The 26,218-nt window shown below is 37.3% G+C and overlaps 1 protein-coding gene across 1 annotated transcript in view; it reads right to left on the bottom strand.

Moving 5' to 3' along the window:
* The window catches only part of LOC129259437 (glutamate receptor ionotropic, kainate 2-like), a 41,201-nt gene extending 15,585 nt beyond the window's left edge, over nucleotides 1-25,616 (bottom strand). The window contains exons 1-7 of the mRNA XM_064099021.1: nucleotides 25,601-25,616; nucleotides 20,238-20,408; nucleotides 8,193-8,456; nucleotides 7,052-7,227; nucleotides 5,139-5,192; nucleotides 2,308-2,469; nucleotides 957-1,112 (exon numbers count right to left, since the gene is read on the bottom strand). Of these exons, the coding sequence (XP_063955091.1) occupies nucleotides 957-1,112; nucleotides 2,308-2,469; nucleotides 5,139-5,192; nucleotides 7,052-7,227; nucleotides 8,193-8,456; nucleotides 20,238-20,408; nucleotides 25,601-25,616 (999 nt within the window). The remainder of the gene's footprint in view (nucleotides 1-956; nucleotides 1,113-2,307; nucleotides 2,470-5,138; nucleotides 5,193-7,051; nucleotides 7,228-8,192; nucleotides 8,457-20,237; nucleotides 20,409-25,600) is intronic.
* Nucleotides 25,617-26,218: the final 602 nt, after the last annotated feature.

Raw genomic sequence — 26,218 nt, 5'->3', positions numbered from 1 at the left:
ACAGTCCCACCCCGGTCCCACCTACGAAATGGATTCCATTCAGATCAATGTTATTACTTATTTTGAATGGGATTCCATAGGTCGGTTTGTTGGTGTGACTTGAGCAAGTGCCTGCTGATGCATCCTCTTTTTTACACATATTGTGACTAGTGATTACATCATGAGTTATCTCGTTATGGTCGTGTGTACTAGACGCTGACATAACATGGGTGTCTTCTTTCAGCTTCTACCTGACATTGGTATAGGCTTATTAGTGGGTATGTTCAGGTGCATTTCTTGGGCATGGGGGCTAGGATCCCACATAGAAAATTGCTCTATTGATAGATCTTCCTGAGATCCACAGGCCTACAGTTTCATCAGACTGGGTCATATCATTCAATAAACTGAGCATAATAATCATGGCTAGGCCAATCCGATTGATTTTTTTTCCACGATGAAAAAGGAAATGTATGCCTAAAATGTAATATATATCGGCCTGGAGAGGAAGAGTTTTATAAAGCAAGCGAAGACCAATGTGATATATTTTGTTTTTGCTTGTAGATTTTCTGCCAAACACAATAGATCAAATTTTAAACAGGCTTGTTTGAAATGGCCCGGGGGTACTTATGGAACTGTAAATGTTCAAAAGAATGACTTTACTTTCATGGGACGGTTAACGATTAACCATAAAAATTGGTATTCTTTCTTTCTTAGTTTTATGTTTGCGTAGACAAAAAATGTGTAAATGTTAGAGATATTGGTATAAAGCAAACCTGCTACAACAACATTAACATCAACATGCATGTCTGGTCTAAACTCATACATGCACCAATGTCTTGAAAATTCAGCGTATTCCATCTAATCTATTTCCAAAGGAACATTGTGCAAATGTCCTGTATAAAAATATGACACTGATGGATTTCCATGGATGAGTTTGACCGAATTCATCACAAGTAGGATCCTACTTTCCTCCTTACCGATTCGATATCGTTGTACAGTGTGAGACCCGTTTCCCACGCTTGACTGGTTTCACACGAGAGCGCCTTGACTGCTAAATCGGTCGTCTGACGGTTAGCACGATGCAAAGCCTTTGATACTAGATTCACGCCATCGTATGTTAACACACCCTCAGCCTGTACAACCAAATTAAGAAATGAAAATGGAAGAGAAGATTATGATAATATCAGATAATGGTATCCAAGAAAGATTCACAAATGATTTTGAAAGTACTAAAAAAGAGGGGGGGGGTGAAAGAAGAGGAAGGAAGAACCAGGAAAAGTACACAAAAATATATACTGTACCTGTTACTCTATTGGAAGATGAAATGACGTCACTTTTAGGGCATCTTGCCCCCCTCCCCCGCCCCTCCCTTATGGAAAAAAATGGTCGTCCTTGCTGACGAATGGAATAGCAAAAGCGAAGAAAAATGAATGTAAAACATAGATGCCCAAGTCGTGTAACTATACCCCCAATAATCCAAATGAGGAAAATTATTTTACGTTTAGGTTTTCTCACCCCCCACCCCTTCATGTTCAAATGTCATCTAAAATGTCTAGATCTGTTGTGATATAGTGACCATTCAGATACTGAATCTATCCGTAATTCAAAGTTTAGATATATGAATTCTAATAATTCAGAATTAAAAGGAAAATCTTAAAGGGGAATCCAACCCAAATAAAAACTTGTTTTTATAAGGAAAAGAAAAATCAGACAAGTTGATAGGTGAAAGTTTGAACATGCAATATTGGACAAACAACAAGAAAGTTATGAATTTCTAAAAGTTGTAAATATTGGTAATCACTATACCCATGGAAACTTCAAATTGGCCACATATGGGATGTCATAGTGATGTAAGGCATGGACTACTCTTCCATGTACTCCAATGCATATTATGGCTAAAATGTCATTTTTCCCAAAAGTTTTATTTCAAATTATATTTTTCTTTCATGAGGACATAAAACAATATACTACCTGGGTTATATTTAGATTACTGCCCCAGGGGAATGGGTACTTAGGAGAAAACCACAAATCCCTGATAATAAAGTACATGGCCTATGGGAAAGTTGTCCTTGCCCCTTGTCATAATTTACTTACCCAGTTGCCAATTTGAAATCTACATAGTATTAGTGATCTCAACTTTAAAGCAGCTATAACTTTCTTATTGCTTGTCCGATGTCTTTCAAATTTTCACCATTCTGTTTAATTTATTTTTCTCCTTTCAAACACAATATTTAATGGCCAAGGCTGGATTCCCCTTTAAGGATTTATATAAATTCCAGATTTTAGCTGAGCTAAATGTATTATTCAAATTCAGAGTCACCATCTTACCGTCATGCCTGCATCTTCCGGTCCTACTCCATTCTGCAACGCATACTCCTTATACTCCTGCAAGATCTGTATATTCTCGGGACTTTGATTGTCTACCAGCTGAAGGGCTGTAATATTGACCATGTCGCCGATGTACCGGGTCAAGTCCAACGAGAACGTATCCTAAATGAAAATATAATGGGAATACTTATCATAATAATGATGATATTGATAATAAAAAAGAGAGATAGCTGCATAATTTGTAAATAACAAACATGGTAATGGCAGCAAAAATAATATAATGATTTTGTCAAAGCTGACATAGATACAAGTATATGGCTTATAATTACAATTATGTCAGGGTGATAAATGGAGTTTGTTTTGCAAACATAATAACTATGGAATTTCTTATAAATACATAATTGAAAATATGATTTCTGCTTTTTAATCCGAATGATGTAAGGAAATCGACATTCTTTATGTAGAGCACATCCAATTTGTGGGCTCTGCCTCTAGAACTTATCAATTAATGCCTGCGAATTTATAGCACAGACATCACCGTGATCACGCTACCACGTGGAATAGCGCCATCTTATGCTAAATCTGGAAAAGAGGGTGCCATGACTTGTACCCACAATTCATCAATTCTTCAGTTAGAATTTCCAATGCATCTCCTTACACAACTCTTTGGAAAGGGCAAAGATAAACAACGAAAGCACAATTATTATGTTGAATCAAAATTAAGCATTGATATCTACACTATTCACTATTAAGAACTGTGGTATTAAAGCGAACACTTAAGCGAATTAGTCGCCTCAAGTTGGCGTTATTCAATGTAGGCCAACTTCCGGTTGCCAGGTTGCAGTGTCTTTAAATGCGTTTGTGTAATCATTAACAACGAGACAGACTTTAATTTTCATCCGTCGGCGTCTTAAACATACAGTTTGTACCCCATATTCAACAGAATATAAAACATCGAAAGTAATTTTTGATAATGTCTGGAGAATGTGAAATTGCATTGATTATAGGTTAGATATGTAGTGGGTCAACATGCAAATGACAATGGCGATATGGAATGTGATGCATATGAATAGTCATGACGTATAATGACATGATGAGAAGTGATAATACTACGTGAAAGTAAATACGAAAGAGGATGCGGAGAATGATGAGGGTGGTAAAAGAAGTTTCTTCTTTATTTAAAGAAAATTATTCAATCATGAAAATGGTGATATACAATTTTGGGATACAAATGCTTCGTTTGAAGGGTTTTCTGTAAGCCTATCCTGCACAATTAAGCTTTGAATGTATCACAAATTATGGAACATGAAAGCAGACCATTATCTGCATGTTTATCATGAAAAATGGGATTACACCCTTCAAAATACTACTTTAATCATTAAGAAGTAAAAAAAAGACTTTCTTACAAGCGTTACTAATTTCCCGCCTTAGCATATACATTATATTTGAAAGTGAACATTCATTAAACAAAAAGTATGAACTCCACACCCCCCACACACACACACACTTCTCATTAAGGTGTGAGAAATGTACATATTGATAGTTAAACTGCTGAAATTGATACTTGCAACACATGCTGTCATAAATAGTGAGAAATTATGGTTATGGTGAACAGGCAGTGTCTATAATTCTAGAGATAGATGTCATAATCATCAAGCAATGATATGAAAATAGCCATGCACAAATCAGATGGAGTAGAATATCAATAAACCGAAGAAAAAAATGAATGCTTCTCTTAAATCATTAACGGTATCCATTATTACATTTTACACGAACTGAGACTAAACAGTGAAGCAGACCTAACAAAGAGCGTAATTAGTAACCTTATTAGTTCAAAGGGCGTATACGACATTTTAAGAAATACCCTGTCTTAGGTTTGGCTAAAGAATTAACAATTATTCCAACACATAGCTATCATTCAAGAATTCACATTTCACAAAAAATGTAATGACGTTAGGCCTACATTATTTTGTGGTGATCGATTTTATGTTAAATTTGAATTTGCCCATTTTAATTTGCAATAATTATCTTTTTATTTGTGTCCTCCCCCCCCCCCCCATTGCCTACTAAAATAGGATGGTCCCTGTTAAAGCCTATAATGAATGGCAGAATGCAGCTGTCATGTGGTTAATAAATGCCCTTGAAGTATTATCTTCCAGATTAAGTATTGTTGATACAATCAGTCCACACCAGCGAAATCGACCCATACCGACCAAAATCTCTATAATGTCCAACAAACTGTCAGTCGACTTGGAGTTGGTTTCGTCGATATTACTGTAACATATTAATAACAAAGCTTAATTTACCAAGAATTGTTATGGGTCTTAAGAGCGTCGTCGAGGCCAGGTAGTGGGGATTTTTTTTTCATCGCGACGCCAAATGGATTCAGGAACTCAGCAAATGTATTTTTAAAATTCCTCAAATCACAAACCACTGCTGGAGGTCTTTGTCGCAAATTCATGAACCGGAACAGCAGTTTCCTCCTAAGTTTCAGAGCTGACGAGAAAATTGCAAATAATGTCGTTTGTCCAGAGTCCGGGACGAAACTGCTGTTTTGATTCACCAATTTCCGACAGATACCTCTTTGATGTCCTTTGTCATGACGGGCGTTGACAATACATTTCCTCTGTTCTTGAATCCTCCGTATGTCCCGGATAAAATATTTCCTAATGAGACTATTCAATACGTCATAGGCGGGACGGGGAAATGAACTAGCTAGCAGGCACTAAGAGCTTTGGTACAGATTGAGAAAGACATTCGAAAAGATGGTTTGAGAAGCGTGAGATAAGTATCAGCATGGGTAGCTATGATCGTCGTCACAATATACTAACCAATGCCGTGAGGATGTAGCTATAACCTTGTAATAACATCTGAGCTTCCAGCATCTATGTATGACAAATGATACACACGAATGAATGAATAGATTCTTGATGGGGGAAATGGGAACATAATACTCACCAATGGTGTAATAATGTAGTGGTAATAATCAATCAGCATTTGAAGCTGTAACATCTGTTATCCGGGAGAAGAAGAAATAAGATAGACATGATGGATAGTTGCGATGCCAAAGATAAGCAAACAAAGATCGTTATTGTAAAAAAAAAACCCACACACTCTAATGACTGATTAGGTTTTTAAGAAGCTCCAAATATGGAGTAGGACCATTAATCCTCTTAGCGTCCACATATCAGTTGAAAGCAATTACAACCAGAATTAGGCAAAGCCCTTTATTCTCATGATTAATAAAACAGCGTAAATTTCGTGCAAGGGTAAATATTTCACATATTTCACATTATATCTCATTAAATAAATCCTTTGCTGCAAATCGAGCACATAACTCAAAATCAACAAGAAAAACACTTGTCAGGACAACCTTCTTATTCTAAATAAATTTCTTTGAAGGTGGACCTGAGCTCCGGAACACAAAGATTAGCGATCAATCGCTAAATGAACTGACCAATCAATATCAATGTTACACTGCATTAGGTTTAAAATACTGACCAGGGACCAATCAGTGCGGTTCTATCATTTCTGCAATTTATCGCAAACCTTTGTGTTACGGAGCCCTGGTTTCACTTCAGCATGATTCAAACAAGTTGGCAAGTACAAACTCAGCCTCTAAATGAGTTGTACGTGTACTCGGAATGCTTTCTTGAAACCGAGTCCAGGTTATTTCGTATTCTGTGATGGATCTGCTGTCTACAAAAAAAACAGGCTGATGAAAGCCTATCACCTATATTCCTCACAGGGGATTACCATAGATGAATGAACTAAGGAATACCATCACAGCTCTACTACCTAAGCTAATGCAGTGGCATACTTAGGCGAAATGTCTAATATAGTAGGGAAGTATAACCTTTGATACTTGAATTTCTATTAGATTTCAATTCAATCTTGAAGGTTATATGTCAGGGGAAAGAGAGATAAAGGGATAGCAATTATGGCTTAGACAGAGAGGAAGAAGATAGAGAGACAGAGGTTATAGGAAACGATGGATAGAGAGAGAGAGAGAGAGAGGGAGAGAGATGGAAAGAGAGATAGAGAATAAAACAGAAATAAGTCGTTCTAAACTTGTCCAAAAATATCTGATCCCTTCCTGTCTGAAAATCTCTTGACTAATGGCATATTCCAATAATCAACCATCACTGTTACGATTTACCATACCATAGTCCCCCTTTCTCTTTTATACGCTGATTCGACTGGTAACCTGTAAGTTTTTACAACGAAACTGAGTTGGAAGTGACAATATTATGTATACAGCATTGGCCATGTTTTTTTTAGAATCTGCAATTTTGCAGCAACGGTTATATTCGTATCCATCTCTGTTAGTTTGTCATGTCTTTGTTTTAAAGGCCTTGTTGACTAAATGACCTCATTCCTTTTTCCCCCATGGATTGAACTTCAGCAGGTGAAAACAAAATAGAACATTCACATTTTCCTGTTCCTTTTTATTAAAGAATTGACAGGGTCAAATAGGCATACTACTACCACTGCAGTTCTTGTATAGTGCATAATCACATTAATGTCCCTACGCGCTTCCAGAGGAAGTGGATATGTCATTATGACATTACTTTGTATCTTCCACACTCGACCCAGGTGAAGTAAATGGATGCCAGTCGTGAAGGCAATCAAAGGGTCATAATTGCAGTATGTTTAATCATGGGTCTTCTGGCCTCAGGACCATGTAGGCCTATACTAAAACTGAACACCAATTCGAAACTATGAAAGCCACTTTTTTTCAAACCTTCTCAAGCATGATGAGGAGTGACCTTCTGGAACAGTCGATGATGATGTGGTTGGCTCCAGAACTCTTGATCCTCTTCATCATGGTTCCGAATGGCATGGACTTGGTGTAATAGACGGTTATCTCGGTGTCCTTGTACATGGACAGTTGTAAGACATCTTTTAACCTGGCCAGACCTGGAAAATTAACAGTGAACTGAAGTTAATGCATTGAACTGAGAACCAACACCGTGTTGGTTTTTCTTTCTTTTTTCAAACTTCTGGACTCTCCTCATTCAATGATACTAGTCACAAATAACAAATTTCACGCAAATAATGCCGATTTTTTTTTCAATTAATTTGCCAGATCCATGTAGGCCTAAAAGTGTGGACGTGTAAGCTCGTTCGCACGTAAATGTGTATAAGCTGTGGATTTGTGCTCTTAAGTATTAAAGGTGGGGGTACTCAATAAGAAATATCCTTTTTAACAATAGTTGTATAAGGAATCACACCCCTGTTTGAAGTTGTGTACTTTTAGTCTCGACAAAAGCTATTACCTTATCACCAAATACGTACCAATGGTCTGTTTGGATGAGCCGTGGTGTAGTGATTGTGACTCTCGCTTTGTAAGCAAAGGGTCGTGTGTTCGAATCCCACCACGGCGTCCTTTGGCAAGGCGTCAATCCACACTTTGCCACTCTCGACCCAGGTGCTAAATGGGTACCCGGTAGGATGCGAACGTTATTGTATGTTTGAATTTGCCCGCACCATAATGAGGCTGCGATGAATGAAAGAAATGCTCCCCTGGGAGTGGAAATTGTGCACTTCTTGTGCAGGATTGATATGAATCCACTGACTGGGGTAATAGTATGCTGTAAAGCGCTTTGAGTCGTTATGGAAAAAGCGCTATATAAAAACTAGCTATCATTATTATTATTATTATTATCATTATCATTATCATTATCATTATTATTATTATTATTATTGTTATTACTATTAATATTATCATTATTATTGGAATTAGTTGCGTTGGTGTGATAGTATCATAAGAAATACATCCATGTTAAAAAAGGTGTGCGTGAATGCATGTGAGTAACTGGGTGTGTAACGAGGTGGGGACGCAAAATGCCCTCAGTCACATTAGAATGCAACAATTAATTTACCACTAAAATCCTCGTAGATGATGGATATCCTCTTCCAGCGGAAAGCTGTAACGAGGTCGCTGATGGCTTTGCTGATGACATCGTTGGAGGGATACATGTTGATGGTGATCGTGGTAGATTCACCCGGTAGGTGAGACTCGGGCACCCAGTGTGTCTGGATGTGAGGGATGTCCATGACGTCACAAACGGATTGAACAGCTATAGAGTCGTGGGGAGTGGTGGGACCAAAGACAGCAGCCACGCCCACACCAAGCTGTTGACAAACTGAAACACAAAGGAGAGTGTATATGCATTATATTCACTAGCATTGCATTCAATCATGTGGTTATATAACTCTCATTTCGATGTCCCTAATCCGCTTTATTCCTTATTCGAACTCCGTGACCTGATAAACGAACAAAATCACTTATTCCTTTGTCCTAAGATGTAATCACTGTTATGATTCATATCAGTTGTAACTTGTAAGATTGTAACAAATACTAGGCCTAGCAAACTTGCCAGTTTATGTTAACAGTTTGAAACACACACAAAAAGTGATCTTTTCCATGTTGGATAGCAACTGTAGCAATTACAGTTGACCGCACATGCATAACTGTTCAGAATATTAACATGTGATGCAAAAACTCTGGCGTTGCTGGTTACATAAAGGACCACACACTGCAAAAATACCGCCTCTCATTTAACACCAGCTCGGTATCTGTTATAGGAAAAAACAGAGAGGTGTTGAAACAGCACCACTTCGGCTTTAGGCTAACACGAGATAGGCATTTAAACAACACTAATCAGTGTTAAACCAATATTAACTGGTGTTGCTTACAACACTTCTCTGGTGTTTTCCGATATAGATACCGGGCTGGTGCTGCATCAACCCCGGTGTTTTTTTTTCAGTGTACCAGTCACTTCACTCCGACGATATTTTCTGCCGTTAGTTCACTGCAAAAATTGCGGTGATAATTTAACACCAGCCCGAAATCTATATATGTCCTCACCAGAGAAGTATTGAAAAACATCAGTTTGGAATCAAACCGATGCTGCTTAATACTTAAATTGGTGTCGTATAAACATCTATCTGGTGTTTGACCAAAACCAAACTGGTGTTGTTTAACACTTCTTTGGTGTGGACAAATAGATTCCGGGCTGGTGGTAAATTAACACCGAAGTTTTTGCAGTGTAGATACCGGGCTGGTGCTAAATCAACCCCGGTGTTATTGCAGTGCACCAGTCACTTTACTCATGTCCATGCTTTACTTCAACGTTATTTTTCTGCCGTTAGTTTAACACCTATCGGTGTAATTAAAAGTTTGTTTGTTACTTCTACACTCATTGTTTAATATCTAGGGTGTAACTTTAACACCTTATGATGTGTTCTTCTCGCGACACCAACTGGTGTGAGTTTTAACACTCTATTATTCAGAGTGTACCTTATCTAAGTTAGATATGAACTTACTCTACACGGTGACAGACATGAAAGAGATTTACAGACAGGAACTGGGATGGTGTCGGAGTTCAGAACTATACATGTTCATCCATCACACAAGCGAGGTAAATTAACTATTTTGTGGGGTCTGGTTTAAGGATTCCGCAAATAGTGGGGAGGGGGGCAAACTTGTTCCCCTCTTCTTTTGTAAACGTGTATTGAAGAAGTAACGGTCCGCCTGATGCAAGTGAATGGAAGGGGTGTTCGAAAACTGGGATTAATATAACTTCATGATAAGCCTTTTACAAACCTACCGCTTCAATAAAAACAGATAGCAGAACATTGACAGAGACGTTACATACTCGCTCTCCCTCCCCCTCGATGTATATTAAAATATATACTTCATAATGGTGTTGGTGTTAAAATGTTCAAGCCTCATGGTCTTTCAGAGACCAAACATTAACAGGATAACTTATTCACCCCAATACAACATTTTAACGTTCGCACTTTCAATCGATGAGATTCCTTTAAAAAAATCACAGAGGGCATGTGGATTGGTAGTTGGCTTGCTGGCTATACTATTATTTGATGAAGCAAAAGTAAAGAAGGGGAAAACGTTAATGTTAAAATAAGATAACCAATTGTGCAATTGCAATTAGCTCTCCCGGAAGTCGCTCATCAATTTAGAGTAAAGATGCGCGCAAACCGCCGCGAAGCGCCGATGTGAATTTATAAAAGTCTCAATTAGTCAAACCGATCCTGGAAATGAGAAACGGAAATCGTCATCCATTCTTGTGATAGAATCACGTTAGTTCTACAAAGGTTATGTTTTGAAGAAAAGCCAAGCAAATACTACATGGTCCTTTATTAACCAAATAAACATATATCAATCTCAATAGGACTTGATACGAACAGTATATTGCACAGAAAAATGCCATCAACAGGGGCAGTACCAGAATACTTTAATGTTTCATGGGGGGGGGGGGGTAAACTAGATAGCAAAAATGTGATGTTGCCCATGACCTATAATATATCAGAGAAAATATTATAGGACATTGGCACTCTCACAACGTTCGCTTTGGGTCTTTGGCTTGTCTACATGCGCTTTAGATGATATTTCAGATGTCTTTATCTATACAGGCAGGTGACCAATCAATCCTTTCAAAATACGAATCAATACATACACTTCTTAGGTTGAGTATTACAATGATAACAAATCTCCCTTCTTGGTCACCATCTAATATTTATGAGAACAAAGATAGAATCTATCAAGATCCTGTATCCTCAAAACACCTCAGGCCCTGCACGTCTATATCCATGACAGCAGACCTTTGACTTTGATGATGGATATCCTCTTCAAGATGTCAAATGTTTAGAGAGTAAAAACTTAAACGCTGATACAATTGTTAACGGACAGTACTGAGGCTTTGTCTTGGATCAAAATGTGGGAAACGTTAAGAACAACCGATATGAAAGCATTTTACCCCTGCAAAACTGTTTATGCCTATGCATTAGTATTTCCATTATTTCTTCACCTTCGCACGTTATAAATGCAGGGCGAAAGCTATATTTCACACGATTACAATTGCCATTTTTGTACACTGGTTACAAGGCCTAGAGAAAACCGTGTATTTCAATAATTTCTCATTTATTGCTAAAACTAAACATCTGAGAAAGGCGAAATGAATGATTAAAATCTTTTGCCACCTTGACATTTCCGTCGCGTTCGATCTACATGAATTCAACTGGAGAAGTAAAGCTTTTGCAATGTAACGGGAAAATGTGACTAGAAAATAGTACTCAATCAATGTGGAAACATTTCGACAATAATGAATTGATAAAGACGATTCCATTACGATGAGGACATGATAAGAAGGATAGCTATCTAATCAAAATCTTAGATTATAAAATTTAGTAAGATTTTGATGGAGACAAGCCGAAAAACAGGGGGGGGGGGGTGAGTATTTCTGAAATCGGTCTTAACGACCTACCAAGCTAAACTTTGACACTCTTCGTAGGATCCCTATCTCGATGTAAATCATTATCTATAGGCTATTCTCAGGCTACGGACAACACGGTGCACATCATACATGTCCTAAGAAACATGTCATAAGAAGGATGCTGTATACATCATCTTATACACAAGGCCAAAGCCATATTTATTGATGTTGACCCGAGTCTATTATCAGTCATAACATGACACTTGAATGATTGTCCTGTGCAGAGTATTCTCAAGCACGACTTTAGACAGTCAATGAATTCACTGACATGCTTTCCTATCGATAGCGTCTCCCTGTTAATCGATAGCCGAAGAGGGTTCGTTCTTGAGGCGTCTGATCTGGTGTAAGGTGCATATGACCTTTACAGATATGGGTGAAACTTGTAGAAATTCCCTGGGAGAGTGGCAATCTAGATCATTGGTATCACAGGGAGTCGATCTGTGAAACGTCCGAGAAATGAAATTTGGGTGACGGTTTTCCGCAAACTTAACCACACGTTTCGATTTTATGGCTAAATATTGTGACGTCATGAAATGTCGAGGCGAAAGAAGTTGTTGCCTTTGGGAGACATGTGCATGGCTTGGGCCCCTTTTTGGACTTTTGAATTGTGATACAATGAATGGCGCATCTTATTAAATAGTGATTGTAGATGTTTCTCTCTCCATCTCTCCTTCTCTACCTCCCTTAACCACAACAGAAAAACAGAATCTCACACCCTCCCACACACTTTCTCTCTCCATCCGTCGCTTTGCTTTGGAGTCCCAACATGATAGTCAATGTCCCTCAGAACTATATGCATACAATCATAATCATCACCTCACCCGCTTTAATTATGTTCATCGTTTCGTTCATTTTTTCTGTTTTATTATTTTAATTAATCTTGTCTCCTTTTATGCTAAAACATGACAACTGCTTTCACTTCTCATTTTCTCAACCTCATTTCTACAGGATGAATACCCATTCCATTCCAAGAATTCCTTTTTGGTTATTCATTCTTTTACCGATGAGGCCTTTCATTCTTGCCTTTGGGAACTGTAATGTCGGATGAGAAGTCACGGAAACCCTTACCATCGCTTCATTGATTTAGGAAGCATGTTTTCATCTACCTGCACATGTTTCCCTGAGCAATCATGACTTCTTCTTTGTTTGTAGTTCTGAAATTATGATTTTTAAATACATTGAAAAAGAAAACAAATTGTGAGCATTGATTAATGACACATTTCATTCGAATTTATAATGTTCATTTCATGTTTAAAAAACCCTCCTGCTTTACACCAGTTTGCGGTTGAAGAAATCAAGATCGTACTTTTCATTAGATGGCAGGTAATTCTTTCTTGATAGGAAATTTATATTCATGATTTTCTAACCCCCTTGTCTGTAAGGGTGGCCATTCTCATCATTTTTTTTCATGGGGAGGGAGGGGGTTATGTAAAGTGAGCATGAATGATCATATGCGGGAAACGAAACCACAGAGCTGATTAAAAAATGCATTATTTACTCTATTATTTTTATAAAGAGGGATCTCGTTTACACTATTGGTCATATTTCCCGAAAAGTTGCGTTACAAAAAGTACTTTTACACAATTTTTGATGGACAGTGGAACAGTTTGCTTGGCAATTCGAGTGTGTGTGTTTTATGTGCGTGATCGGTGGAAGTGCGAGTGTTGGTGTCAAGTGTGTGTATGTATAAAATTAGCCGTTTTTTTTTACATGGGTGTGCCTGCCTCAGTCTCATTATAGATTCACATCGTGTCAGGTGGCGGGATTATAAACTAATTACGAACCGACAGGGCAGTGTGAAAGAGGTCAGGAGAGGCTTATTGTGAGAGAAAACACAAAGAAAGAAGGTGGAATGTCTAATTTACAGAAGGCACCGAAGACGAAGAAAAGGCGGGACATAAACATAGATGACAGATTGAAAAAAAAATACACGTACGCCCATCATAGTCATGATAACAAATCAATACACAAAAAGGAAACGAAATTCTAGGAATTAAAAGTCATCGACAAGAGAGAGAGAGAGAGAGAGGGTGGATGGAAAGGCTGGATGAGATCCATGAAATAAAACCTAAAGAAATTAAGATGAAATAAAGCATTTTTTACAAGTAAATGAAATAAGTTATCACGCAAGCGGGTTGTAATAAACTTTTATCCTTGGTTGTTGTTGTTGTTTTGTTAGGTGGGTTCTTATAGACGTCTGGTCGAATTCAACGACTTGTTGAATTTCCTAATGTGTCTCCGGAATAAACGTTTAAAATATATATCTGCAGTCCAACTAAAAATTGATTTAGGATTGACTGTCATATCACTTCACTCATCTTCTACACCGGTAACTTCCCTTCCCCCAATGGACATTCAAATAACATTTGGCTGCCAAACAAATTTCCCCGCCAAAATAATAGTCATGGCCATTGATGTAGAAAGTCATTTGGGCACAAAATGCAAGCTGATATAAAAATCCCAGGTTTCTTTATAATCTAGAGCAATATCACAAATGCTAAAATATATATTTGTTTTTTATTTTATGTGTAAGATTTTCAGTACTCCTGGAAATCGACAATTTTCCTCTGGACTTCTCGCTGGATTCTTAAATATGGGCATCATGAGGCAAAAACCAAGATGCAGTGATGTCATGAAACATACTTGGATTTTGCTTATCTTTATACCATTTAAACATTCTGCAAACATTAAATAAGGCTAGTGCCATACCATTTCTAGCCACAACATGTGCAACTGCATCGATATTGGATTTTCGAAAGTCTTCATGCCAAAAAGAATCTTATTTGTTTGCATTATTTCAAATATAATTTTCAAGCCATTTCCCCTATCTATAAAAACAATAAATATATTGAATGAAACCCATTTTAACTCTGTTTGATTTTAATAATCAACAATACAATGACATGAGTTTTATTTCAATGTTTCATATTTTCGGGAGCACTGTGAAGTAAACATCCATCAAATTGAATGCAAGTATTAGATTGCATGGTTTCTTATAACATTGATTTAATTTTGTCTTTCTCTATGAAAGACTATCCTTCAGGGCATCATGTCGAGCCTCTCTTAACATTTCTCAAAATACGGAAAGGGCAAAGCGAGAATAGGGTGCTAATATCTAACCAAACCTTGTCCGATTGCGTCAATTTATTTTAAGGCTGTGTGCCCGCCTTAACGTGATTGCTCTTTGTTTGCCTTTTCATGTGCCAAAACGGCGAGGGGTATTTTACAAATAAAGCGACCGACACAAGCTACTGACGTCGTCTGCTCAAATCATGAGTCGGACCAAAAACAAGCACATGCCGTATATACGGTGCGTCCCACAAAAAAGGAAACCCGTTTTCAGAGATAGATATCACAAATATTAAATAGGTTTTTACTATAAATTTGATACTCATGGCAAGAGTGGAATATCATCTCTGATATGAAACAAAAAGTAAATCGTTCACGCATGGCAGATTACAAACAATAAATACTGAGGCATATCAGAAACGATTTGCGCAGAATGTCACACGTGAATCTGAATTCTTTCCATAGAGATATATACTAATAACGCAAACTAGTAATACATCTCTATGATTTTTTCTCACTTCAGGGATCAATGAGAGAATTAACAAAGAATACAAAAGAAATGCTAATGAACCAATCGTCGAACAAGCACGTTCGTCGTATCACAAATCAATTTTGTCCAATATTTCTGCACAACCTGGTTTTAACATTTAAATTTCAAACTCGTTTTGCTCATTAATGCGTGAAGTGTTTGTTACATATTACGTATCAAAATAAATAGTAATTATTGAATTATATGATGGTGTAAATTAAATATCATAATTCAATCGCCTTTGAAGAAAAAAAAAAGACATGGGATTCCCGGTTTCCTCTTTTCCGGGACGCACTGTATATAAAGTTGTTATTCTATGGAGGTAGTAAGAAATACTACCTCCATGGTTATTCTAACTGCAATATACACCTTATCATGAGTTCCTGGTGAAAATTTAAAATAAAATTCAATGTTTGCGGGATACCATGTAGGTGTGCCTCAAGTGATATTGTGAACGTTCTTTGAAGCCAAACAAGGCTTTTTTGGCTGCCGTGTCGTTTACTCCTGGTAGACCTAGAGTAGAGAGGGTGAATAAATGAATTGAGACTTGGAGTTTGTTCAGCATTGAAAGCTGAGAGAAATATGAAAATAATGTAACAGAATATTTCGTTTATGTCCATAGTCTGCCCTTTTTTCGTATTCTCTCCATCTCATCTTCAATATTTCCAGGGGCCCATCATGCAATGATTATTGTTAGAAATGGAAATTGAATTCGATGATTCGGAAGGCGGAATGCCTGCCTGTTTTAATAAAAAGTGGGTCACAATGAGACACGGACTCCTGGAATATATTACTTACATTCATTTTGGATGAAACCAAGATAAGCTAGTCTTCTTGGACCGTCAAGTAAAGAGAGAGGTGTGCACATTTAAAGTTCTAGTTTTACATGATTCTGCTTTTAGGTTTTTATGTCAGGTATACATGAAAGACATGCCTACCTTGGTTACATTTGTTTTACGGCGGCCGTACGGCGAGTCGAAAACAGCCGTTTTAACATTTTTTGTACCAGCTACATATAGGTGGTTTTTAGTAAAAATGAATAAAACGGCTGCTTTCGACTCGCCGTACGGCCGCCGTAGATCGAATGTGACCGTGGTATTTGGTTGTTAACACTGAATAATAGCGTTGTTAATGGACCTTAGAATTTGTGTTAGCATTGTGACATGCGTGCCTTTCGAAGGATATACCAATAACTAATGACACACCAGAATTATTCTTTGAAAAGGATTTTTTAACGAAGAATCTATGAAGAATATAACAACATAACCAATACAAAATTGCAAATAAATCAAGAGAATTACTACCATACATGTTACTACAGTATATTTCACGGCGCCTTTCTCTGAGGAATGGTATATTTTCACTTTATCTGTTCGGCTCTTTTATGTCTTCTTCTTTGCGGCTAATATTCAGTTTTCTATAAAAATAACAAATATTCTGTTTTGGTTCGCTTGGCGACGTGCAGGGCTTTCAGGGACGCGGACATATGTAGCAAGCCCTTTCAACATTTATTTCTTTCTTGAATTTCTTGAATAAATGTTAAAAGGGCTTGCCATACGCCCGCGTCGCTGAAAACCACATGCGTCTCGACAACCAACTTATTCAATAGCTTATTTTGACAAACCTAAATCATATTTTGGTGTCATGGACGGCGTAATTCCAGTCGTTTCATAATGCATTGATTGTGTCCTCCCACAAGAACGTATTTTTAGATTTTGGCTGTTATAGGTGAAAATACGTCAGTATTGAAATTGTGTCATTCTTGGTAGTAAATGACGTCCCGTCCCTATCGCGTTCCCGTTTCTTTCAATTATTTGACGATGGGTGAATCTCATATCTGTCCGGATGATCGAGGAAGTGAGGGTGTAATCTGGACGCAATCTAGGTTAAAATGAGAGGTGGAAACTTAAGCCAATGCCAATCACGCCTCCTCCCCTCTCCTCCTCTCTCATTTATCTTTCTCCCTGCCTTCCTCTATACCCCCATATCCCCCTCTCTCTTTCTCTTTCTCTTCCCTTGTCATTCTTTCATCTTGTCCTCTCCTCTTGTTTTCATCTCTTTCTGTATTCATCTAAGTTGCACTTAAAATAGTTTCTCTTTTGATAATCTCATCATTTTTTTTTCTATTCTATCAAGATTCCCCTTTGTCTCATCTTTCCTCATCACTGCCATGTTTAAAGTTGGCCACACGAATTATGTCAATGACACTGTACGTTTTAAACTTAATGTTACATGCCAAATACCCCCGTTTCTTTTATCTTGTTAGAATCAGGTAATGAATAACGAACGGGAATCCTTTTTTAAGAATCTGATGAATTAATTGTAACACATTCCGTGATAAAAAGCGCTCTTTTCAGCTTTGATTCCAACCCCTGTTCTCTTTCTATCTCTCTCCCTCCCTCACTGGTAGTATTCGCTGTCGTGTCGCGATAGAGGAATGATGGATGGGTATACTGCTAATCCCCGTGTTATGGAAGCTATCTTCAGTGAACAGATCCCTTTGATGCCCCGCCGTGCCCCCATCCATCATGGTCGTCGGCATCTATCCTGCACCTGTATCTATAGTATACCAGTCATACAGGTGCAGCTCACTCGTACCCCATACACCGTACCTATTTCCTGATCCCCATTAATGGCGGTAAACTTCATCCCTGCTCTCACTCTACCCCAGATACCCAAATTGAGCGTGATGGTTATTATGGTACAGCAAAGCGATTACCCTCTTAGCTGAGATATCGCTATACAATTGGTGTTTCGAAGCTGAATTTTAATGTTCAAACAAAAAATATGGCATATTAGTCATGATGACCTTAATGCTTCAAAAAATGACACAGAAATGCATTTTTAAGGTCCAGTCTGGGCTTTGACTGGAGTATAATTCGTGGGGGTATTACGAATATTGATATCAGACTGATGTTTTTTGTTGTTGCTTGTTTAGAAAAGGAAACAAGATGAGAAGTGAGATGAGGTTATGATATAAAAATTGTGTAGGGAAGGACTAGTAGTCAATATATTGCATTAAACACTTGACTTTAGGCGGTTACGTTCATGAGAACATTGGACGTTATAAAATTATTCAATAAATAAAAACTGGAAAAATCTGCTGTCCCAGTCCACCAACTTTCGACAAAAAAACTCTCAGCTGTGCATTGTGATTTGACTTGCATTTTAAAGGGATTTGTGCGTTGTACAAAACGTCTGCGTTGTGATTGCAAAAACTCCTTATGAGAAATTAGAGTCGGTTCGGTGAAGAAAATTTGGAATTGACATGATTGCTACACTACATCTACATGTGCATGCTCTATTGAATTAGGTAGTACTTATCTATAGCGGGTACGTTCCCGTACTGTCATGCAAAGTCCCTATTAATGCAACTAAAATGTAATATATTGCTTTAATCGCATTATATTGTTTGATCCATATTGAACAAGTACGTTGTAGGGACCGTGGCTGGCATTAGTAGTTGCATGATTGCATCGGAATTCCAACGCTTAAAGTTTCATAAAACTGCATTGCCAAATATTCGAAGGACACAGAGCCTCATGTTGATTGAGTATCCTTTATAATATGCATTTTGAAGCAAAGGTATTCCAAGTACGATATTTTCTTCATTGTGACGTCATATTCCACCTGCCCACATCGATCAAAACGCTTCATTTTGTATAATTTTACACTCAGCGTATCTAGTAGATCGTATGCGACATTTGGACGTATAAGGTAATCTAGAGTAAATTAAGGACATGCGAATTCACATATTTTTTCTTGAGTTTTTAATTAATCTTTATTTTTTCATGATATTGGAACTCACATGTCCCCTAAAATCCTAAAGCAATTTTAAGACAATTTCAATTGCTTTGTGCGTCCCAAAATCAACATAGTTAAAAGGACAGGTATGTGGGGTATTGCTCAACTGAATTGAAAAATGCGAAATGATAACACACTGATGTTAAAATATAATCATTATTTTTATATACGGAGTAGCCTTGATTGTCAATTCCAAAACGGCTATCACAAGGGTTTTGTCTATTACTTTTTTTCGCCTCGATTTATCCATTAATCCCCTCCCCTCTGTGAAAATTATTTTCTGTAGACTGGTTAAAATCTCTAATGCATAATGAATACAGTAACGTTAATGATTAATATGAGGTAATGGTCTGCTAAAAGAATAGTTGGAATTTAGATAAAACTGTAAACTTAGTGGCCCGTATTCTTAAGTCAGGTTTAACTTAGACCACGGTCTAACTCTGCTAAAATTATGGGAGCCGAAAGTTCAAAAATTACGTTTTTATTGTATATTTCTTATGTTTACTATTTTGTTTCCTTTTGCTTTCATAATGAAGAAAAATATTTCAGCTATCATTCGCAGACAATTATAGACAATATGGGAGTCAAATTAGTTATAAAATTGGATGTGTACTGTAGGGATCTCATGCCCAAATTGGCTCTCCATAGTTAATCTACAACTTTAAACCAGGGTTTAATTCAAACCTGAGTTCGAAAACTATCCCTTAATAATGTTGATTGTTGATAAAAATTTTAATTGCAATGGTATTAACAAATTTGTGCATCTGAAGCTTTTATTTTTCTATATTTCAAGGCATAAATTCATAGCATCTTTATTCCTATTTTTTTGGTCTTTCTTTAATGAATTATGGTTTGCCATGAATGATAGAAAGGGTTCGAGAGAGGATGGGCATTCACCCACGGGAAACCAAGATGAATAGGGATTTGAGTAGGCACATGTGGGTGATGATGACGGTAAATATCTCACCATGGCGATGATGATGATGAAAAGGGGTAATCTTACTCCCTTATATAGGCCAATATTTATGATTTGAATAGATTTTTTTCTCAAACCATTATAGGTGCATCCATTGAACATGGGCTCAGTAGACACAATTTTCTTTTGAAAGTATAGCTCAGAGAATAGCAACTTTATTTTGCCAAAACGGTGTTGTCCATAGGAAATTAATGGCGTTGATTAAATGCGACTGGCATCAAACATTCAAAAGTAGAAAGTTCCGACTCACCTTTATTCGTCGCCTCAAATGTATCATTGCCTTTTACATGTTGTATATCGTAGGTGAGCATACTCATATTCAGCGAAGAGTCGGTTCGGATTTTCGCATTCACCTTCTCTATCGCGAACCGGAAAGCCAGGTCCTCCTTGCTACTCATGCCATCTCTATTAAATATGCCACCTGTAAAAGAAAACAAGAGAACAAAAGTGAGGGATGTATAGCTGTAGCTTTCTTACCGAAAGTAACATTACGGAAGAGCCCGGTAACTTTCAATGCAGAGCTCCGAAAATCGCATAGATCCTCCGAGAACTTTAAAAACAAAAAGATTTTTGAATAATTCATTAGATGTCTCCCAAATGACAAAAAGAAGAAGTGTTGAATAAAAATACTAGCTAAAACATACTCAAGCTTTAATGCATTTAAAATTCAAATTCGTACCATTTCCTTGGTCTTTAGAAATTTTAAACTTCTTAAATTGTGACGTAATATCAAAACTATCTCTTTTATTATCAACTTTCATCAAATGGCGACAGCTATCCGACATAGTTCCCAAAACGGGTTCACAGAGAAGGCTGGTCGATAATTTGAGGCCAAATTGTCATAGAACCGAAGACACAAGAGAAGAAACAGTGACCTAAATTTTTGTGAAATCTTTTTAAAAATTCATATCTGATGGTTTCCAATCGGGCCCAAGAGGGGCGGGGCTCCTAGGAATCGACGGTCAATATGGTCGACCGGACATTACATGATTAATGACGATCTATAGGCCTATAAATGATATATTATTAAAAAAACAAGCTCTTGACTTGTTTTGATATAGGTTTTGTTTCCTCATTCCTTATCCTATCAAATATGATGTTTCCCCTTTTCTACATCATTTTGTTATGTAATATCTTTAATTTGTAAGGTGATCGGAGCGAGTATGTAATTTGTATTTCTACATTATATAAACGAAATGTCTTTTTACATTTAAATTCAAGCACGCCATTTTTAAGTGGTGCCTGAAAGCCCGAGAGCTTGACAGAGGTACTCATCGCATGAAGAACTATAATCAAACGCATCTAAAAAAAAAAAAGTACAAATACCACACAGATGAATTTGATTGGTTGAAAGTCGATTCGCGTAGGATTCAGAGTCTCGTTTGATTGCTGCGTTTTATGCAACGACACCCAAAGAGGGGGGGGGGTAACAGCATGCATTCAGACTGGAATCTAATCCAGGCTAAGATATTCTGTTCCTTAAAACACTCTGTCATTCTAGGCCTATAGGAAAGAAACATACATGAATCATAGCATGATTATATAGGTATATTGTATGAAGGGGGTAATGGATTATTTCTGATGCAACCATTATTCATTTATTCACCAATGACACATAATCTGTTACACGGATGTTAGCCAAGCGCACATATGAGTATTCACAAGAGCTACTGTAACCTGGAATGGGACGTCTCCATGTCGGAGTTAATGAATATTAGATGTTGTGTTTTTTTTAATATAAAACTGGAAATTATTTGTTTTTTTAGTAGATGAACTGTTTGGTTTGTCACATTACTGATATAATATGCATTCATCATACACAAAATACCAAACATCCTATTGTTAGTGTATGTGCACAGCAAGGGATTGATATGATTGTGATGATGACTGCGTGAAATGCATTCCAAGCAAATTAAGAATTAATTGATGATATCCTCCTTCAAGCCCTTCATCTCTCTCTTTCTCTGTCTCTTTGCCTTTTTATACAATTAGTGACTGGAATATCTATACAGTACAAACACCTTTGCAATTTTTTTTATACAATGCACTGAAAAAACTCCGGTGTTAATTTAACCCCAGCCCGGAATCTGTGTATGTCCACACTAGAGAAGTGTTAAAAAGCACCAGATTGGTTTCGGTCTAACTTCAGATAGATGTTATACAACACCAATTAGTGTTAAAACAGCATCGGTTCGATTCCAAACTGGTGTTGTTTCAACACTTCTCTGGTGTGGACATATATAGATTCCGGGTTGGTGTTAAATCAACACCGGAGTTTTTGCAATGTGCCGTTCACTATATGAAACTTATAATATAGTTGCTCAACAGTTGAAACAACCATTCCTAAGAAGCCTTTGTCGAAGTGTCGTGAATCAAAACAACAGTTTCGTTCCGGACATTGGACAAATGAAATATTGGCAATTAATTTTTCGTCAGCTCCGAAACTTATAAATGATAAGTTGTTCATTGTCATTTGACGGGCATTTCAAACATAGGGCCTGTACAGTATAAAGAGTTCTTGAATCTTTTCTCTGTTGCTGTGCGAAAACTTTCTATTACATCGATCTTCGCTTGAATCTTTCGTACGACGCTGAGTGAAACTTTCTTTTACCTCCCGTAATACTGGGACTTTCATCACCTTGAGCACTGCTCAAGATACGTCTCGACTACATGTAAGTCAAATTCATGTACGAACCTGAAACCTTTATTTTGATCGTTACGGTAATGTTTCAAGTACCGTACATTGTATTCTGTGTGTTTGGTAATGTATCACGAAGCAGACATTTCCGGTATCGACAAGCGTCTTTCCTTTCTGAAATTCCACCTGCAACTGCAGTCCCTCTATTCACTGTCTATAGTGGAACCAGGATTTTTATGTCGAAAGGGACGTCCAGATCAATAGTTACGATGTATTATACATTTTAAAAGAAGAAAATGCCGATGAAACCAAAGAAGGTAGGGTTGACTGTTATAATTTGCGTGATTTAGTTGTAAATTAAACAACAAACATGTAAACGAAGCATTTAGACATCTGTAAATAAGAGGGGAAGGAATGCACTGATTGTCCTTTCCCCTATTGGTTAGTTTACACATGTGAAGTGTTACTAAACCTCTGAAGCATGCTTTAACTAAAAGCACTTGATGTTGGTTTAAGTTTCCTTCTCTAAACATCTCAAGAGTGTGCGATACGGCTTGGGTGTGGATTAGATTTCGACTTCCGTTTTACCTTCTCTCTGAAGCCCATTTAGCAACATCATGTCTACACCTCTGAGGTCGAAAGGTACTCATTTGATCATTATGATTGTCTGTACGCTTATTTTTTACCAATAGTGATCAAATGCATCGTGATTATTAACCGATGCGCGTATAGGGACTTGCCCTTGATTTTTTTTAATGCATCATGCAACGGGCCCAGGCCCTTTTACTTCTTGCAAATGAAAATACCGTCAGGTAAATAATTATTGGTCAACCTTTATTTTTTATAGGGTCGCGAATCTTAAGCTGCATATTTGTATTTTGTAAGATGCTATTCAGATGATTTCCACTAACATTGGTTTTCTACCTCATGAAATGAAGAATGGCAAATATGCCTACTTAGTATTTAAGATTGGCCAACTTAATGCACGATGGCAATGAATCCCAAGATTACCATGGAATTACGGAATCTAAACATAAATATGTCGTAAAGAAGACAACAACCATAAAATCATTCCCATTCTAGCATCTCATAATTCGAAGGATCCCGCCAACATAAACGGTGAACAGGGATTTTTACCTTTTCTACAGTTTCGAAATAAAGTAATTCATTGGAAGTATAATAAACATAAAAATAAATGAACGGTCGAAATGCCATAGGTTAAATAAACATATTAAGGGTTCCATTGACAGTGATTGAGGGGAAACATTTGTTGGAGATCCACAACTTATTGCCGATTTGGCTGAATTAAAAAAGGGCTAAGTAGCTTTCTGCTGTCCCTCAACTTCCACGTATCCCCTATTATAGTATGTCTTTTTTGTTTCGTATGGACTAAGATATTATCCCGCGTTGTTAAACAGACTGCTATAATATGTTGACAGAGCACTTGAAACAATCTGCTTTATTATCTATGGAAAGCTTAGGGTTCAGAGTACGACACCTTTATTACTTTTGGTGATTTATTCGGGACACTACGGCATCAGCATTCGAAGACCCTGATTATGTGTACTCAAGATGTGTGTTCTGGTAAGAAGACACTTCGATGATGACCACGTGATCACTTCATTCTGAAAGTGAGCCGAGTGAAGGTCATAGGTCAACAACACTCCTGAGCTTTATAGAAGTACTGAAAGAGGTGATAGCTTGGATAAGAGGGGTTGCAAACTGACTTAAAGATTAAGACTGAAAGTAGAAAGTTATTCATAAGAGCGAAGATGGGGTGAAAGAGAGGGCGGAGAGGTGGAGAGAGGGGGGGGGGAGAAAGCATTCGTGTATCGCAGTATGACGAGCGCGAAAGACAAAGGGAAGGAGAATGACATATATATAGAGAGAGAGAGAGAAAGAGATAGAGAAGGAGAGAGGTGGAGCAAGAGGAATCCAGGATAGGATACTGGGATAGAAATATAAAACTCAAGAAATAAAACGCCAAGAATATAGAGGCAAACGAGCGTTTAAATTGTTTCATCTTGAATATTTATTTCACTGTTCAATATCATCATATTGCTTAACATTATCAACATTATCAAGGTTAGGAATATTATTTCGTTATTTTCCTAGCAATGTACTGGTTTAAGATTTATAGACTATTGTGCTTGGGTTGATTCTATCTGAACGCTAAATGCGTTCAGATCTACGGAAGATAGCCTCTGTTATTTACGAATCGAATGGCATACAACGACGAGATTGCTGGGAACTATTCATACATTGCAAAAGAGATAAAATTAAGAGGGATGGAGGGTTGATAAAACAGTATAGTGTGTGTGCGCAGATGGAGAAAGATGGAGAAAAGAGGAGAGACAGATTTGAATTCAGATGTTTATAATCAACAACTAACATACTCCAAGCTTATGATGTAGGGGCAGGATTTCGTAATAAAGAGAGTTCTTCGTAATAGAGAGTTATCTAGCAATGACATAGTTTAGATGTATAAACTATTGCGTTGATTCCATCTGAACACTTTATTACTTCAGATCTACTGAATATAACTATTGTCGACAAATGCAGATAATTGAGCAAGAAGCTTGCTGCAAACAATACATTACGAAAAAGATTAATATAGTGGGAGAGAGGGAGGGGGTGCAGAGAGATAAAAGTATAACAAAATGGTGAATACGAAAGACAGATGATTGCGAAAAATGGAGAAAGGGGGAGAAAAAGGATTTGACTATATAATATTTATTATCAACATCTCACATAAATCATGCTTAGGAAATTGAAGCAGGACTTCGTAATAAATTAAATGTTCCCTAACAATGAACCGATTACGGATTTATAAGCCTTTGTGCTTGGGTTGAGTACATTCTAAGAATTAATTACTTCAGATCTACTGAAGATAGCCATAGCCGACGAATGCAATCAGAACGGCGAAAAGATTGTTGGAAACAATTGTTGTGCATTTTACTGTGCGTAGAATTTACCTCTTACATCCATCATTATGAATCTCCCTCTCTCCTTTGAAATAGTGTTTCTCCCGGAAGGATATGAAAAGCACTACACCGCAGACATATGACGCAACTACCACACTATAATTCCCTTTAAATAATTCAAGGGTTTTTACCTGGCATGGTTTTATTTTCCCCCTCATTTGTGTTTAATAACTGAGGCCTAATGTTTTTTTCCCTCTTTATGTAAAACACAAAAAACAAAGTTCATGCGGGTAAATTGCCTGCGATTACTTACTCTTGATATAATAATCTTTGATCTAATTTTATTTCTTCTGGTAAGACTTTCATGAAATATTAGACACGGTACTTTACTTGTCCATAAAATACAGTCTTTAAATCTTAACAGAAATTTTTTCTTCGTTATATCAAGAATTTAAAAAACTGAGCAGAAAGTGAGTAGAAATACTAGCCGGTTGACTCATGGGATTTTCCCCCTCACAGGCGCTGATAGATTAAGCCCCTCATGGTCCTCATATAGTGTAGGTGGAGGGAGAAGTAGCTCTCCATGAGGGTGAGTTACGGCTCAACTCGCTAGGGACAGCCGTTATTTGATTAGAGCTCGGGAAGACTATAATCATACAATCAGGGCTT

Source organism: Lytechinus pictus, chromosome 4 (genome assembly GCF_037042905.1).
Source record: "Lytechinus pictus isolate F3 Inbred chromosome 4, Lp3.0, whole genome shotgun sequence".
NCBI lineage: Eukaryota > Metazoa > Echinodermata > Echinoidea > Temnopleuroida > Toxopneustidae > Lytechinus > Lytechinus pictus.
The sequence above is the reverse complement of the archived record's forward strand: the minus strand, read 5'-3'. Positions and strand labels throughout refer to the sequence as shown.